The sequence below is a fragment of the Nicotiana sylvestris genome, chromosome 9 (assembly GCF_000393655.2).
Source record: "Nicotiana sylvestris chromosome 9, ASM39365v2, whole genome shotgun sequence".
Taxonomy (NCBI): Eukaryota; Viridiplantae; Streptophyta; class Magnoliopsida; order Solanales; family Solanaceae; genus Nicotiana; species Nicotiana sylvestris.
The window spans coordinates 148,717,983-148,733,058 of record NC_091065.1 but is presented as its reverse complement, the minus strand read 5'-3'; the positions used below and the strand labels follow the sequence as shown (position 1 = coordinate 148,733,058).

Genomic DNA, 15,076 nt, shown 5'->3' with positions numbered 1-15,076 from the left:
AACCACTTGGGAAAATATCTTTGAAATTCAAAAATGTTTTTGTGAGATTTACTACAATATCGATGTCAAGATAAATTTCAATCATCCGGGTAGTAACAAATTAGTTCCTCCGGAACTCTTAATTACTTTTTACTACAAGATCTTTTGTCACACCATCCATATGGTGAGTGTCTCATTCACGGAGAAAATTATATCATAGTAATTGTCATGGTCAAAATCATCATAAGAAAAATTATTTTTTGCTATATTTTTTCCTTTAATAACTTTTTATAATGCATGTCAAATTATTTTTGGCGTACCACATACGCGACCAAATGACATATTTCATGTAACCACGCAGTAATATTCATTATCTTTCTTTCTCTCAAACCTCCCTTAGAGGTGAGCTGTGATATGTATTCAATCATGTGTTGTACGTCTTCATTCATTACATTTATCACATATTGCTACATTCACCTTCAGGAACGACTATGCATTTTCAATGCTTATCACAAGTCACATTCTCTTCAAAGAATGGAGTATAATTATCGCGACGTGCTTTATAAATTTTTCATACCAATTTGATAATAAATATTTCCTTCGTCCTTTGAAGGATTACTTCAAGAACCCTTATAATTCCCCTTTTATAGTTACCATAGTGATGACAATTATTATTTCATCCCTTGTCATGCCCTCCTTGTACATTCATACAGACATGAAAAATTATTTTATCTTCTTTTAGGCTTATCATATACTGTTACCATATTTGCTGCACTGAAAGGAGCATATCATGTAGGAAAGACTTCATAATTTTTCATTAAAAGCACATTATTCGCCTCAATCATTAATGTATCATCATTATGGTGAATTGGGACTCTAAAAAATATTATTTTATCTATATAAAGACATGTTACACCATAATGAGTTGAGACTCAAATCCAACTCTTACAATCATGGAGCATCAGGACTCAAAACACGATGTCTTACCCTCATGGTGCGTTGGGACTTAAAACCATCGTCTTATCCTTAACCTTTGGCATAATATAGGCCATAATTTTAGGGATATAGTAGATACGCCCTAGATCCAATATCACATTTGATGTTTTGAACATATTTTTATAACATATATATGGCATTTGATATTCTTTTATCATTGTTATTAATTGCTTGATTAATTTGATAAGGTCCTTGATTAAATTTTAAGACTTGACATTGTGATAGAGATCATGATAATGAGAATGAAGTTTCTTATAATTTAATCTAAATCTGTTCTTGATCGTAGGATTATTAATTTGGACATTAGTAATCCGATTAGATCAATATTTATGTGATCGTCTTTATGGGATAAAGATTAGTTGATCTCATTAACTAAATTACATAGATAGATGATGCATATAGAGATATGATCATTGAACCGACTCATTGGATAATTCCTAATGGTTAGAATTACCATAAACTGTCAATAGGATATTCTCTTGAAGAATGTGATGTAACCGTTTCCTTTGACCTGAGATCGTCATAGTAATTGACAAGTTATTTATTGTGCTTTGATACTAGACACCTATGGCCCTAGGGCGATAGTTGAAAGGATATTGGGTATGATTAAATGCTTGTAGAATTAGTGATTGATCAAGATGGAATCTGTCAACTCTTGGTAATGAGTTTAAGCTCCATGTTGTCATGAATTATAAACGACCAAACTAAGACCTTGGCCAGGGCAATTGAATGAAAGAAGAAAAGAGTTTCTTAGGTCATTCAATGGTCGAATATATTTGACATGGACACATAGTTGGTCGCCTATTAGGATTTGACAGTTGAACCATATCCTAGGGTGATCCAGAGCTATAAGGACAGAAGGTATTACTACATTATTCTTCTACTGGTTCTTGAGAGTAAATTGTATATTTCATGCTATCCGGTCGTTAAGGGGTGTTGCTAGACGCCACCCTTGATTAGTATATTGATGTGATCAATTTACTACCAGCTTAGTATTGAACCTATGGGGTCGCACACTAACGAGTGTTCTGGTCTTTGTTGGAGGATTGATTATTTTATTATTTGGTAATTAAATTAAGGAATTTAATTAGTCAAATACATTTAGTTATTAGTCCAAATGAAATATTATTATATTCTTTGCTAGCACAGAAGATATAATAAATATTGTGAACAAATTGAAGTTTTCTATTTGGAATAGAAAATTAAATTATATCTCTTGGTTGAATTATATATATGTGATATATATAATATAAATTAATATTGATTTATATAAAGGTTATATATAATAATAAATTCATCCTTACCAATTTGGAATTGGAGATGAAAGTCCACAAAGACATACACGTAATTCTCATCAGTATGATTGTCATTCGAAACCCTTTGTGGTGTTTAATTTGGAATTGGATTTATGGAATGTCCATAAAACACCTTCGGCAGTCACGTTTTCCAGAAAAAACGTGATTTGATTTTTCCATAAATAAGAATAAACTTTACCCCAAATAAATCATTATCTCAACCAAATAGGAAAAGGGTTTGTAGGTGATGCTATATAAAGGGTGATGGAGAAAATTTGTCATATTATTATTATTATTAATTCTTGAGAAGAAAAACACTTTGTGAATGTGAGAGTGCAAAAAAAACCAAGAGAGAAATACAATTACAAGAAAAGTGTTTCTTGTTCTTCTATCTTTGAGTTGAGATTTTTGAGAAAAATTTCAGCACAAGTTTTCCGTTCAATTTGTTTACGGGTTTCATTAATCAAAGAGTTGATAGCAAGGATCAGTCTCGGTGTGGATACGCATAGAGTCTTTGCACTATCGAAGAATTTAAAACAAGACTTTCATCACCAGGTACGTCTTAGATCCGATCTATTGATATGTAAATAAATTTTAAACATAAAAAGATCTGCCTAGGATTGTTATTGTCTTCCGCTGCGTGTTATGAAACCTATACGCAATCCTTCAGTGGTATCAGAGCAGTGGTTTATTGTGTCTAAAATTTATTTACGAAATATTTTAATATCATATTTGAAAAGTTCAAATCATAATATATGTGTCTTGTGCGATAGTCAAATCGTTTGAATGTTGATATTATTTTATTATAGATAAAATATGTATTCATATAACTATTGAGATAGTTCATAACTTGAATTTGAAATAATGTATTAGATACGATGGGAATCTATAATCGGTTACATGATTCTATTGTTATTTTAATTGTTATTAATTCATGAGATGTTAATTAATAATAATATTATGGCATGAATTCTTTTTATGTGATATATAAGATAAACATGTTAGAGGATGTTGAATTTTGTTTATATATCATGTGCTTGTTCATTACATAATTCTGAATTATTTATTACATGTGATGTAAATTAATTAAGGACTAAGCGTGTAGACAACTTGAACTAAATTCACACGCTATAAAAGATTTGATCTTCATGTTATTAAAAATTGTTTTAGTAACAATTCCCTCTTACTAAAATTTGAGTTCTTAAATAATAAAATATAAGATATTTTATTCTGGAGCTATCCATCAAGGTAAATAATTTTACTTATTTCTTGTTTATAAGGAGCGGCCTGACTACCAGGAGACTTATAGTTTGAGAATATGTTAAAATTATTTATTGCATTAGATGTATGGATTGAAAGAATTATTCAATTTTACACTAAACGCCTGGACCACCCGGGGGAGTATAAAATTTAATAAGTTCTTTGCTATCATGATGGTTGAACTCAACTATGCCAATAGGATCGACCTTACTACCAGGGGGCTATTTGACATAGAGCTATTTAAGGAAATTGTACGGGGATACAATTGGTAAGAGTACCTACCTTTAAAATATATGTGAGAAACGACTTGACTTCCAAGGGGCTCATACATATTGTTAAAGGATTCCTTTACTCCACTAATAGAAATAAAGATTTCGTAAACTATAATGAGGGTAAATAGTTTAAAATAATTAGTGGAAATATCATTTAGATAAAAGTTCATGTCTTTATGATATATGCAAATATGTTCTTATATTATTGCCTTTTCTTTTCTATATTTTAGATTTCTCAATATGTTTGTTATATCACTGCGCGAAATACTTGAGACCAACAAGTTGGTAGGACCAAACTTTGATGACTGGTATAGAAATTTGAGAATTGTTCTCATGCATGAAAAGCTCATTGATGTGATCGATAAGCCTGCAAAGATAATCCCACCAGAGAATGATGTTCAAGGCACCAAGGTTTATCAGAAATACTTGGAAGAATGCCTTGCTATTAAACACATCATTCTCGCTTCTATGAGTTCTGAACTCCAGAGGAAACATCAGAATATGGATCCAATTGCAATCATTGAATATCTTAAGAAGATGGTTGATACACAATTGGACATTGAAAACTCTCCAGTTGTACCCCTTGTCAATTATATGATTGTTCTTACAGAAGAACATGAGAAGTTGGGGTACAAGCTTGGTAAAGAACTTTCTGAAGATTTGATATTGCAGTCAGTATATGATGTTGAATGTTTTCACTGTAAGAAGAAAGGGCATTGGAAGAGAAATTGTAAGGAGTATCTTGCAACTCTAAAGGACAAGAAACAAGGTGAGATATTAATGAAAAATGCTTTCAAGGTCTCTTTAGCTACTACTAATTCTTCACTGTGGGTATTAGATACTGGCAGTGGTTATAACATCTGTAATATGTTACAAGGGTTTAAGATAAGTAGGAGGCTAAAGAAAGGAGAAGTTAATCTACAAGTTGGAAATGGTGCAAAAGTTGCGGCCGTAGCTGTAGGATCGATTTCTTTAATAATGCCTATGGGCAAAGTACTTATGTTGGATGATTGTTATTACGTTCCTAAATTTGTTTCGAACATAATTTCAGCTTCTATGTTAGACAAACATAGTTTTCGCATTAATATAGGCAATGGTATTTGCTCTATTTATTATAGTGATAATTTATATGTGAATGGCTATCTCCAACATGACGTTTATGTCTTACCTAATGTGAATGCTAATTCGATTATGCATGTTTCAAGTCTTAAGAGGAAAAGAGATGATCAAGTAAATCATGCATACCTTTGGCATTGTAGGCTTGGTCATATTGGAGAGAAAAGAATTAACAAGTTGTACAAGGAAGGGTACCTTGACAAATATGATTTTGAATCATATCCAACTTGTGAATCTTGTCTCAAAGGAAAAATGACCAAATCTCCATTTACTGGAAGTGGAGAAAGAGCTTCTGAATTATTGGGACTAATTCATACATATGTTTGTGGACCCATGAAAATTCAAGCTAGAGGTGGATATTCTTACTTCATCACCTTCACTGATGATATGTCAAGATATGGATTTGTGTATCTTATGAAACACAAGTCTGAATCTTTTGAAATGTTCAAAAGGTTCCATAGTGAAGTTGAGAAGCAGACTGGTAAAAGTATCAAAGTACTAAGGTCTGATAGAGGTGGAGAATATCTTAGTGAAGATTTTACCAGATATCTCAGAGAGAATGGGATTCTCTCACAGTGGACACCTCCAGGTACACCACAACACAATGGTGTGTCTGAAAGGAGAAATCGAACCTTATTAGATATGGTGAGATCTATGATGGGGTTCACTGACCTTCCAATAAATTTATGGGGATATGCTTTGGAAGCAGCAACATACTTACTTAATAAAGTTCCCACTAAGTCAGTCTCTATAACACCATATGAGATATGGAAAGGATGTAAGCCTAACCTTAAACATATTAAAGTTTGGGGTTGTCCAGCTTATGTTAAGAGACTACAGACTGATAAACTTGACTCAAGATCAGATAAGTGTAGGTTCATTGGGTATCCCAAGGAAACAATGGGATATTATTTCTATCACCCTTCTAACCATAAAGTGTTTGTGGCCAGAGGAGCAACCTTTTTGGAAAGGGAATTTCTTTTAGAAGGAAATTATAATTAATAAATTGAACTTGATGAAGTTCAAGAAACTAATGAATCAACACAATATGAAGATCGTGAGACCCAAGTTGAAGAACCTTTATTGGATGTTTTGAAGTTGCCAAGGAAGTTGCCATCTTCAACTGTTGAAGTTCAAAAACTAACTGAAGTTCAAGAACAGGTTAATGAGCCAGTTATAAACAAAATTGAACAACAACCAAATCCAGCACAAGGTGAAGAGGTTGTACAAGTACCTCTTAGAAGGTCTACACGAGAACATCATGTACCAACTAGATTAAATTTATTGGTACAAGATGATGTATCAAATGAGGTTGATCATAATGATGATGACCCTAAGACCTATGAAGAGGCTATACAAAGTTCTGATTATGAGAAGTGGCAAAAGGCCATGGAATCCGAAATGGAATCTATGAAGGAAAATAAAGTATGGACTTTAGTTGAACCTTCAAAGGATATAAAACCTATAGGTTGTAAATGGGTTTTTAAGAAAAAGATTGGAGCAGACGGAAAGATGGAGACCTATAATGCCCGTCTTGTTGCCAAGGGATATCGTCAGAAAGAAGGAGTCGACTATGACAAGACTTTCTCTCCCGTGGCAATGCTCAAATCAATTCGGATTTTGCTTGCTATAGCAGCATACTATGATTATGAAATATGGCAAATGGATGTGAAAACAGCTTTCCTTAATGGTGAGCTAGAAGAGTATGTGTACATGACACAACCTGAAGGTTTCATATCTCTGTCTGATCATAATAAAATTTGTAAGCTGCAAAGATCCATTTATGGATTAAAGCAAGCTTCTCGAAGTTGGAATATTCGATTTAACAAGACAATTGAAAAGTTCAATTTTGTTAGATGCGAAGAAGAACCTTGTGTGTACAAAAAGGTTAGTGGGAGCACAATTATATTCTTAGTGTTGTATGTTGATGATATATTGCTCATAGGGAATGATATACCGCATTGCAAAGTACCAAGATTTGGCTATCTGAACAATTCTCCATGAAAGACTTGGGAGAAGCAGCTTATATATTAGGAATAAAGATCTATAGAGATAGATCTAGGAAGCTGCTTGGACTTTCCCAGTCTTTGTACATTGATACCATCTTAAAGAGGTATAATATGGATAATTCCAAAAGAGGCTATCTACCGATAGGCACTGGAATTACTCTCAGTAGGGAGGATTGTCCTAAAACACCTAAAGAGAGAGAACGCATGAGTAAGATCCCATACGCTAGTGCAGTGGGAGCTATCATGTATACCATGACATGTACACGTCCTGATGTGGCTTATGCACTTGGAGTGACTAGCCGCTATCAGGCAGATCCTAGTGAGGAACATTGGAAGGTGGTGATGACCATTCTTAAGTACTTAAGAAGGACTAAAGACCAATTCCTCATCTATGGAGATTCTGAGTTGAAACTTGAAGGTTATACTGATGCAAGTTTCTCTTCAGATAGAGATGATAGCAAATCTATTTCTAGTTATGTGTTAACCTTAAATGGTGGTGCAGTGAGTTGGAAAAGTTCCAAACAAGCTACAGTAGCTGATTCAGTGACTGAATCAGAAGATATAGCAGCTAGTGAAGCTGCTAAGGAAGCTGTATGGATGAAAAAGTTCTTAACTGAACTTGGTGTGGTTCCTTCAATAGAAGGTGCGGTTCCACTGTTGTGTGACAATACTGGAGCCACTGCTCAAGCAAAAGAACCAAGATCACACCAAAAGTCCAAACACGTTCTGCGAAGGTATCACTTGATAAGAGAGATCATTGAACGTAGAGACGTCGAGATTCAAAAGGTTGATGGAAAAGAAAATGCTGCAGACCCATTCACTAAAGCTCTTGGCGCAAAAGAGTTTGACAAGCACAAGTGGAAATTGGGAATGAAGTACAAGAGTGATTGGCTCTAGTGCAAGTGGGAGATTGTTAGGGATATAGTAGATATGCCCTAGATCCAATATCACATTTGATGTTTTGAACATATTTTTATAAAATATATATATGGCATTTGATATTCTTTTATCATTGTTATTAATTGCTTGATTAATTTGATAAGGTCCTTGATTAAATTTTGAGACTTGACATTGTGATGGAGATCATGATAATGAGAGTGAAGTTTCTTATAATTTAATCTAAATTTGTTCTTGATCGTAGGATTATTAATTTGGACATTAGTAATCCGATTAGATCAATATTTATGTGATCGTCTTTATGGGATAAAGATTAGTTGATCTCATTAACTAAATTACATAGATAGATGATGCATATAGAGATATGATCATTGAACCGACTCATTGGATAATTCCTAATGGTTAGAATTACCATAAACTGTCAATAGGATATTCTCTTGAAGAATGTGATGTAACCGTTTCCTTTGACCTGAGATCGTCATAGTAATTGACAAGTTATTTATTGTGCTTTGATACTAGACACCTATGGCCCTAAGGGCGATAGTTGAAAGGATATTGGGTATGATTAAATGCTTGTAGAATTAGTGATTGATCAAGATGGAATCTGTCAACTCTTGGTAATGAGTTTAAGCTCCATGTTGTCATGAATTATAAACGACCAAACTAAGACCTTGGCCAGGGCAATTGAATGAAAGAAGAAAAGAGTTTCTTAGGTCATTCAATGGTCGAATATATTTGACATGGACACATAGTTGGTCGCCTATTAGGATTTGACAGTTGAACCATATCCTAGGGTGATCCAGAGCTATAAGGACAGAAGGAATTACTACATTATTCTTCTACTGGTTCTTGAGAGTAAATTGTATACTTCATGCTATCCGGTCGTTAAGGAGTGTTGCTAGACGCCATCCTTGATTAGTATATTGATGTGATCAATTTACTACCGGCTTAGTATTGAACCTATGGGGTCGCACACTAACGAGTGTTCTGGTCTTTGCTAGAGGATTGATTATTTTATTATTTGGTAATTAAATTAAGGAATTTAATTAGTCAAATACATTTAGTTATTAGTCCAAATGAAATATTATTATATTCTTTGCTAGCACAGAGGATATAATAAATATTGTGAATAAATTAAAGTTTTCTATTTGGAATAGAAAATTAAATTATATCTCTTGGTTGAATTATATATATGTGATATATATAATATAAATTAATATTGATTTATATAAAGGTTATATATTTAATAATAAATTCATCCTTACCAATTTGGAATTGGAGATGAAAGTCCACAAAGACATACACGTAATTCCCATCAGTATGATTGTCATTCGAAACACTTTGTGGTATTTAATTTGGAATTGGATTTATGGAATGTCCATAAAACACCTTCGGCAGTCACGTTTTCCAGAAAAAACGTGATTTGATTTTTCCATAAATAAGAATAAACTTTACCCCAAATAAATCATTATATCAACCAAATAGGAAAATGGTTTGTAGGTGATGCTATATAAAGGGTGATGGAGAAAATTTGCCATATTATTATTATTATTAATTCTTGAGAAGAAAAACACTTTGTGAATGTGAGAGTGCAAAAAAAGCCAAGAGAGAAAATACAATTACAAGAAAAGTGTTTTTTGTTCTTCTATCTGTGAGTTGAGATTTTTGAGAAAAATTTCAGCACAAGTTTTCCGTTCAATTTGTTTACGGGTTTCATTAATCAAAGAGTTGATAGCAAGGATTGGTCTCGGTGTGGATACGCATAGAGTCTTCACACTATCGAAGAATTTGAAACAAGACTTTCTTCACCAGGTACGTCTTAGATCCGATCTATTGATATGTAAATAAATTTTAAACATAAAAAGATCTGCCTAGGATTGTTATTGTCTTCCGCTGCGTGTTACGAACACCTATACGCAATCCTTCACATAATGCATCGCTAAGCCCTTAGTCACGGGGAGCCTTAGATAATACTGCAGCGAATGTCACAACAAATATGAATGGCAGCGTAAGTTACTTGCGTTTAATCTACAATACTGTCATTTTTTTCTTTTAATGAAAATCAGATTTCTAATTCTAATGCCCACAGTCACTGTATATTTTCCATCAATTGCCAAAAGGTGACTGCCCACAGACATGTATAATACATAGGCAAATTAAAAGATTGGATATGGTTCTATTTGATTCAACTAACTCATTTTCATGCATAAATAATATTGTATTTTGTGTAATATGAACAATACCAAATCTTAAATTCCAAATATTAAAATGAGAATTTATAGGAAGAATTAAAAAAACACTTCCTGGACAATTGAAGCAAATCGATTCACATATAAAATACTCGAGCTTCCACTGGCAACGTAACTAATTCTAGGTAGTTAATATTTTTGTAGTTCGACCATGGACTTGGTTATCTTCGTACTTTATCACTAGGAAAAGCTCACTGAAACTCTCATGGATGGCTTGAACATTGGTAAAACAAAGTAAAAATCATAAATTAAGTGTGGCATCTTACTTGAAGAAAACAGCCACTGCTAACAACTTTATCTCCAAATCAATTCCTTGCCTCTTTCGTCTTTTTTACGAAGTGTCAAATAAAATAGCAATTTGTGTTGATAACGTGCTAAGAAACTAAGCTCAAAATAAAAATATGAAATAATAAAATAGAAAAAAATGTAGGGAGAAAGAGATGATGTAACGACCCAACCGGTCGTTTTGAGCTTTAGCACGTTCTTCGGCGGTTTGAGGCCTATGAACAGCTTCACTTTAGGCATCATGACTTGTACGCACCGTCAGAATTGAATTCCGGGAAGTTCGGAGTTGATTGGAAAGAGAATTCTTATTTCGCAAGCTTTAAGTTGAAAGAATTGACTAAGGTTGGATTTTTGAGTAAACGACCTACGAAGGATTCGAAGGTTCTAGCAGGTTCGCATGATGATTTCGAACTTGGGCGTATGTCCGTATCGGGTTTGTGGAAGACCCGAAAATATTTCGGCACCTATTGTGGAAATTAGCATTTTTAAGGAATTTCATAAGTTTGAGTTGAAGTGCATTTCAGTGTTATCGATGTCCGTTTGGGATTCCGAGTCTGGGAATAGCTCCGTATGGTGATCTGGTGTTGGGAGAGCGATCAGAAGTGAATTCGGAGGTCAGTGGGTCATTTTGGAGTCATTTGGCTAAAGATATAATTTTAAGGTTTTTGAGAAGTTTGACCGAGAGTTGACTTTCTGATATCGAGGTCGGATTACGATTTCGGAAGTTGGGGTAGGTCCGTAATGGCAAATATGACTTGCGTGCAAAATTTGAGGTCAATCGGACGTGATTTGATAGGTTTAAACATCAAAAGTAGAAGTTTGAAATTCTAAAGTTCATAAAGCTTGGATTGGAGGTCGATTCGTGGTTTTAGCGTTGTTTGATATGATTTGAGACCTCGAGCAAGTCCGTAATGTCTTTTGGGACTGGTTAGTATGATTGGTTGGGGTCCCGGTGGCCTCGGGTGGATTTCGGGTGGTTAACAGATCGAAATGGAATTTTTGGAAAGGGCTGAAGCTGCTGGTTGCTGTCATAACCGCACTTGCGGTTGGTAAACCGCAGGTGCGATACCGCAGAAGCGGCCCAAGGTCAGGCAGCCCAAGACCACATATGCGGCCCTAAATCCGCAGAAGCGGTGGGCCTGTCCGCAGAAGCGTCCCAGACCGCAGAAGCGGTGGTCGCAGGTGCGGCCCAGGACGGCACATGCGGAAATTGCAGAAGGCAGTGGCCTTCATTTATTCGGGCTCTAGGCCATTTTTCTCATTTTCACTCATTTCTTGGGCGATTTTAGGAGCTTTTGAGAGAAGACATCCACCTAGCATCCTGAGGTAAGTTATCCCATCGATTCTTAGTTTAATACTTGAGTTTTGGGTAGATTAACACATATAAAAATTAGTGAAAATCATGGGAATAGAGTAAAACCTAGGGTTTGTTTAAAAACAAGATTCAACCACGAAATTTGTTATAGAATGGAGTAGAAATCATATATTCTTGATCCTTAGGTTATAAAGAACAACTTTCTTCGAAAAATTTCGGAATCCGGGCACGTGGGGCCGGGGTCGGATTTTAGGAAACTTGTGTTTAAGGTTGGGAAATTGCTTAAATAGTTAGAATACGATCTTGCAAGCTTGTATTGACTAGTTCTTACCTCGTTTATTTAGTTTTGGATCGTTCGGCTCCAAATTAAGAGTTTGTGCTCATTCTTGGTATTGGAAGTATGCTTTGGAGCGAGGTGAGTCTCCTTTCTAACCTTGTAAGAGGGAATTGTCCCCATAGGTGATATCATTGGTTATGTGCTTCTATTTGTGGAGGCTACGTATGCACGAGGTGACGAGAGTCCGTGCGTAGCTACTATTATGTTTAAGTCCGTGTAGTCTAGGACCCAAAAGCATGCTATACTTGGACTATTTGTAATCTTATTGACGGCGTGAATTGCTTAAATCACATCGAATTAGTAAATGAATTTCTAAAAAGATTTAAACTTCATTTTCTTAAATTGTTAAAAGAGAATTGGCTTTTCTTTGGATAATTGTTCCATGTTGACTTCTTGATTGACTGTCTGTGTGTGTTTATTTTTGGAACGGGTAGAACACCTCGATAGATTAAATAGATGCATCTATCATTTGTGTCGTTCGACCCTCGGCATTGCACAGTTTAAATATTGTTGGATCGGATCATATGACCTCAGCATGATATGTGCATGCTTGTATTGCTCGCCTAAGAATGTTATGTGATAATATTTGCCTTCCCTGGCCAGACATAGTTAATAAGCAAAATGAAAAGTAAAACTTGGAAATCCGTATTTATTTGAGATGTTGTTTACCTGCCATCTGGTTTTATGAGTTTATAACTGCTTTATAAAAATCCATGATTTCCTCACATTTTCACTATATTATTATTGGACCACAAGTAAATGTCAAAGTCGACCTCTCGTCTCTACTTCTTCGAGATTAGACGAGACTCATTGGGTACATATTGCTTTCGTACTCATACTAAACTTGCTGTGCATTTTTGTTGCACCGGCACATGTATCACTAGTGGCCTGGCAGGCATAGTAGCATGGTTGATTGGGAGACTTAGGTGAGCTGCACTTCTCGAGACGACCCGTAGCCAGCAGAGTCTCTTCCAGATTATTGTATTTATTTCCTGTCCAATTTATATTTCGGACGGTTGTTGTATTGTATTGCTTCCTAGAAATAGCTCATGCACTTGTGACACCGGGTTTTGGGATAGTTATGGGGTATATTTTATTGACTTCTTGGCATGTATATTAAATTTGAACTAAGTATCTTTTACTAGTAAAATTGGAAGAAAAATAAGAGTTTTCACAATTGATTAAATGAGAAATTAATTAAGTATTTATGGTTGGCTTGCCTTACAGCGGTGTCCAACGCCATCACGACCCTTAGTGGATTTTGGGTCGTGACAACATGGTATCAGAGCACTATGTTCCCTTAGGTATCACGAGTCATGAGCAAGTCTAGTAGAGTCTTGTGGATCGGTACAGAGACGTCTGTACTTATTTTCTGGAGGCTACAGGGCTGTTAGGAGTACTTCCCTTCTTGATTCCTCATCGTGCGATTTGATTCCTTGAGGCTTAGGCCCTTGTTTCCTTCCTACTCAATCTTACGCGATGCGAATCGCTTGTTATAAATCGAGAATTGAAGAATTGCAATGGTACTATAGATGTGGTGCGGGATGTTTCTCCCGGTATGGTTGGTTGGGCTATTGCCATCGCCTTGCGAAAGGATTTTTTTTTCTATCGCTTCAGCTCGGTAGTTGTGCTTCTAAGAGCTTGGAGGCTATGCACAGGTTGCTATGATGCTCACGATTGGATATCGCATAGTATTGACTTGATGGTAGGATACTTGCCCATGTGTTGGGGCGGTGAATGATTTGAAAGGAAGTCTACTCAGTGTACGATTCAGAGATCTGATATTTCATTTCCGGCGGAGGAAAAGCAATTGGCCTATGAATGTCCAGATTTGGGGTGATGGAGTAACGAGACTTGGTATTTTCGAGCGTGGTGGAATTTTCATCTGCCATGTAGTGTCGTCATCCTCGATTGTATGTGTTAAGTTCGCCGGTGGTATGGTCTTCTGCAATTCGCCTTTGGGGCAAGATATTGTGAAATAATATTGGAGAAAGGGTTGTCAAAGATCGCGGGATGCGGTGGTTCAGGATTGAATCGGTGTTTCTAATGTTGACGGCTCGATAAAGATGATCTTCAGAAGGGTTTAAAGTTAGCAGTGATCTGTGGGCTCAAGTGCTACAAAGATAAATTTTATTTAAGGCAACAACTAAGCAACAAAGGATGGGGAAGGACATGTGAGGAGTGTCAGGAGGTGGTTAACATTTCTAGAAGGCCAGGTATAAGAAGTGAAGGTCGATTAGTTAATTAAAGGAGTGATTACCGCAAAAATGGGAGAGTGGCGGAGTTGCATATGGGTTTTGTGATAGGATGACCACACACCTTAATGAAAGTTTTGAATGATTTGGGGATTTTTAGTAGACGATGATTGGGTCTACGGATTTAATTTGAAGCATGGGCTATTATGCACCAGAAGATTTGATATAACGGAAAGGAGCTGCTTGAAATGAAGAAGGATTCAACATAACTTTGAATTGGAAGGATGTTGTTGCATATATTATTGATGTCCACGAGGGGTGAATGTACTTGTGTGGCTAGAGAGTGAGCTCGGACTCAAGATGGGTTATTGATGTCGTGGTTATTTTACCCCATGCAGCGGCGTTGGAAGATGTAGGCACGTAAATTATACAGGTGGGTTATCTCCAGTGAGCAGATTGGCGGTCGCATGGTTGGCGAAGCTTCTGCAAAGAATTCTATTGGTTATTCAGCAAAGAGATCGGTCGTGTGAATGCGGTTGATGATTCAGAGTATAAAAGGGGGTTTTACAGAAAGATTCTGAGAATTTTGGCGGTTGATTGCGCAAGGTTATGTTAATAAGAGATAAGGAATCCTGGTGAATTCCAGAGTTGTGTAATAATGGCTTCAAGCCAAGTGGGAGAGTCCCACCGCTTATGATTGGGTTGCATGGTTAACTACTTGCGAGGTTTCTGGTTATTAGCATATTGATGGGTTATTTCAGCTACGGGAAAAGAACATAAGTGGTAATTTGAGAAAAGGAATTGTTAAAGGTGTGCTTTGGTTAGCCTTATTGACTCATGTTCAGACTTGGGGAAGGATTCAGGATTTATG

The 15,076-nt window shown here is 35.7% G+C and overlaps 1 protein-coding gene across 1 annotated transcript; it reads left to right on the top strand.

Moving 5' to 3' along the window:
- Nucleotides 1-7,179: 7,179 nt before the first annotated feature.
- Nucleotides 7,180-9,948, top strand: LOC138878394 (secreted RxLR effector protein 161-like). The gene is made up of 2 exons (XM_070158070.1): nucleotides 7,180-7,769; nucleotides 9,891-9,948. The coding sequence occupies exons 1-2, from the start codon at nucleotides 7,180-7,182 to the stop codon at nucleotides 9,946-9,948; spliced, it is 648 nt and encodes a 215-aa protein (XP_070014171.1).
- The last annotated feature ends 5,128 nt before the right edge of the window (nucleotides 9,949-15,076 follow it).

Bases quoted from the DNA above. Each gene is read 5' to 3' on its own strand.
- LOC138878394 (XM_070158070.1), top strand. From the start codon at position 7,180: ATGACATGTACACGTCCTGATGTGGCTTATGCACTTGGAGTGACTAGC. The intron at 7,770-9,890 runs GTTTGACAAGCA...AATGAAAATCAG, and splicing joins AAAGCTCTTGGCGCAAAAGA to ATTTCTAATTCTAATGCCCA.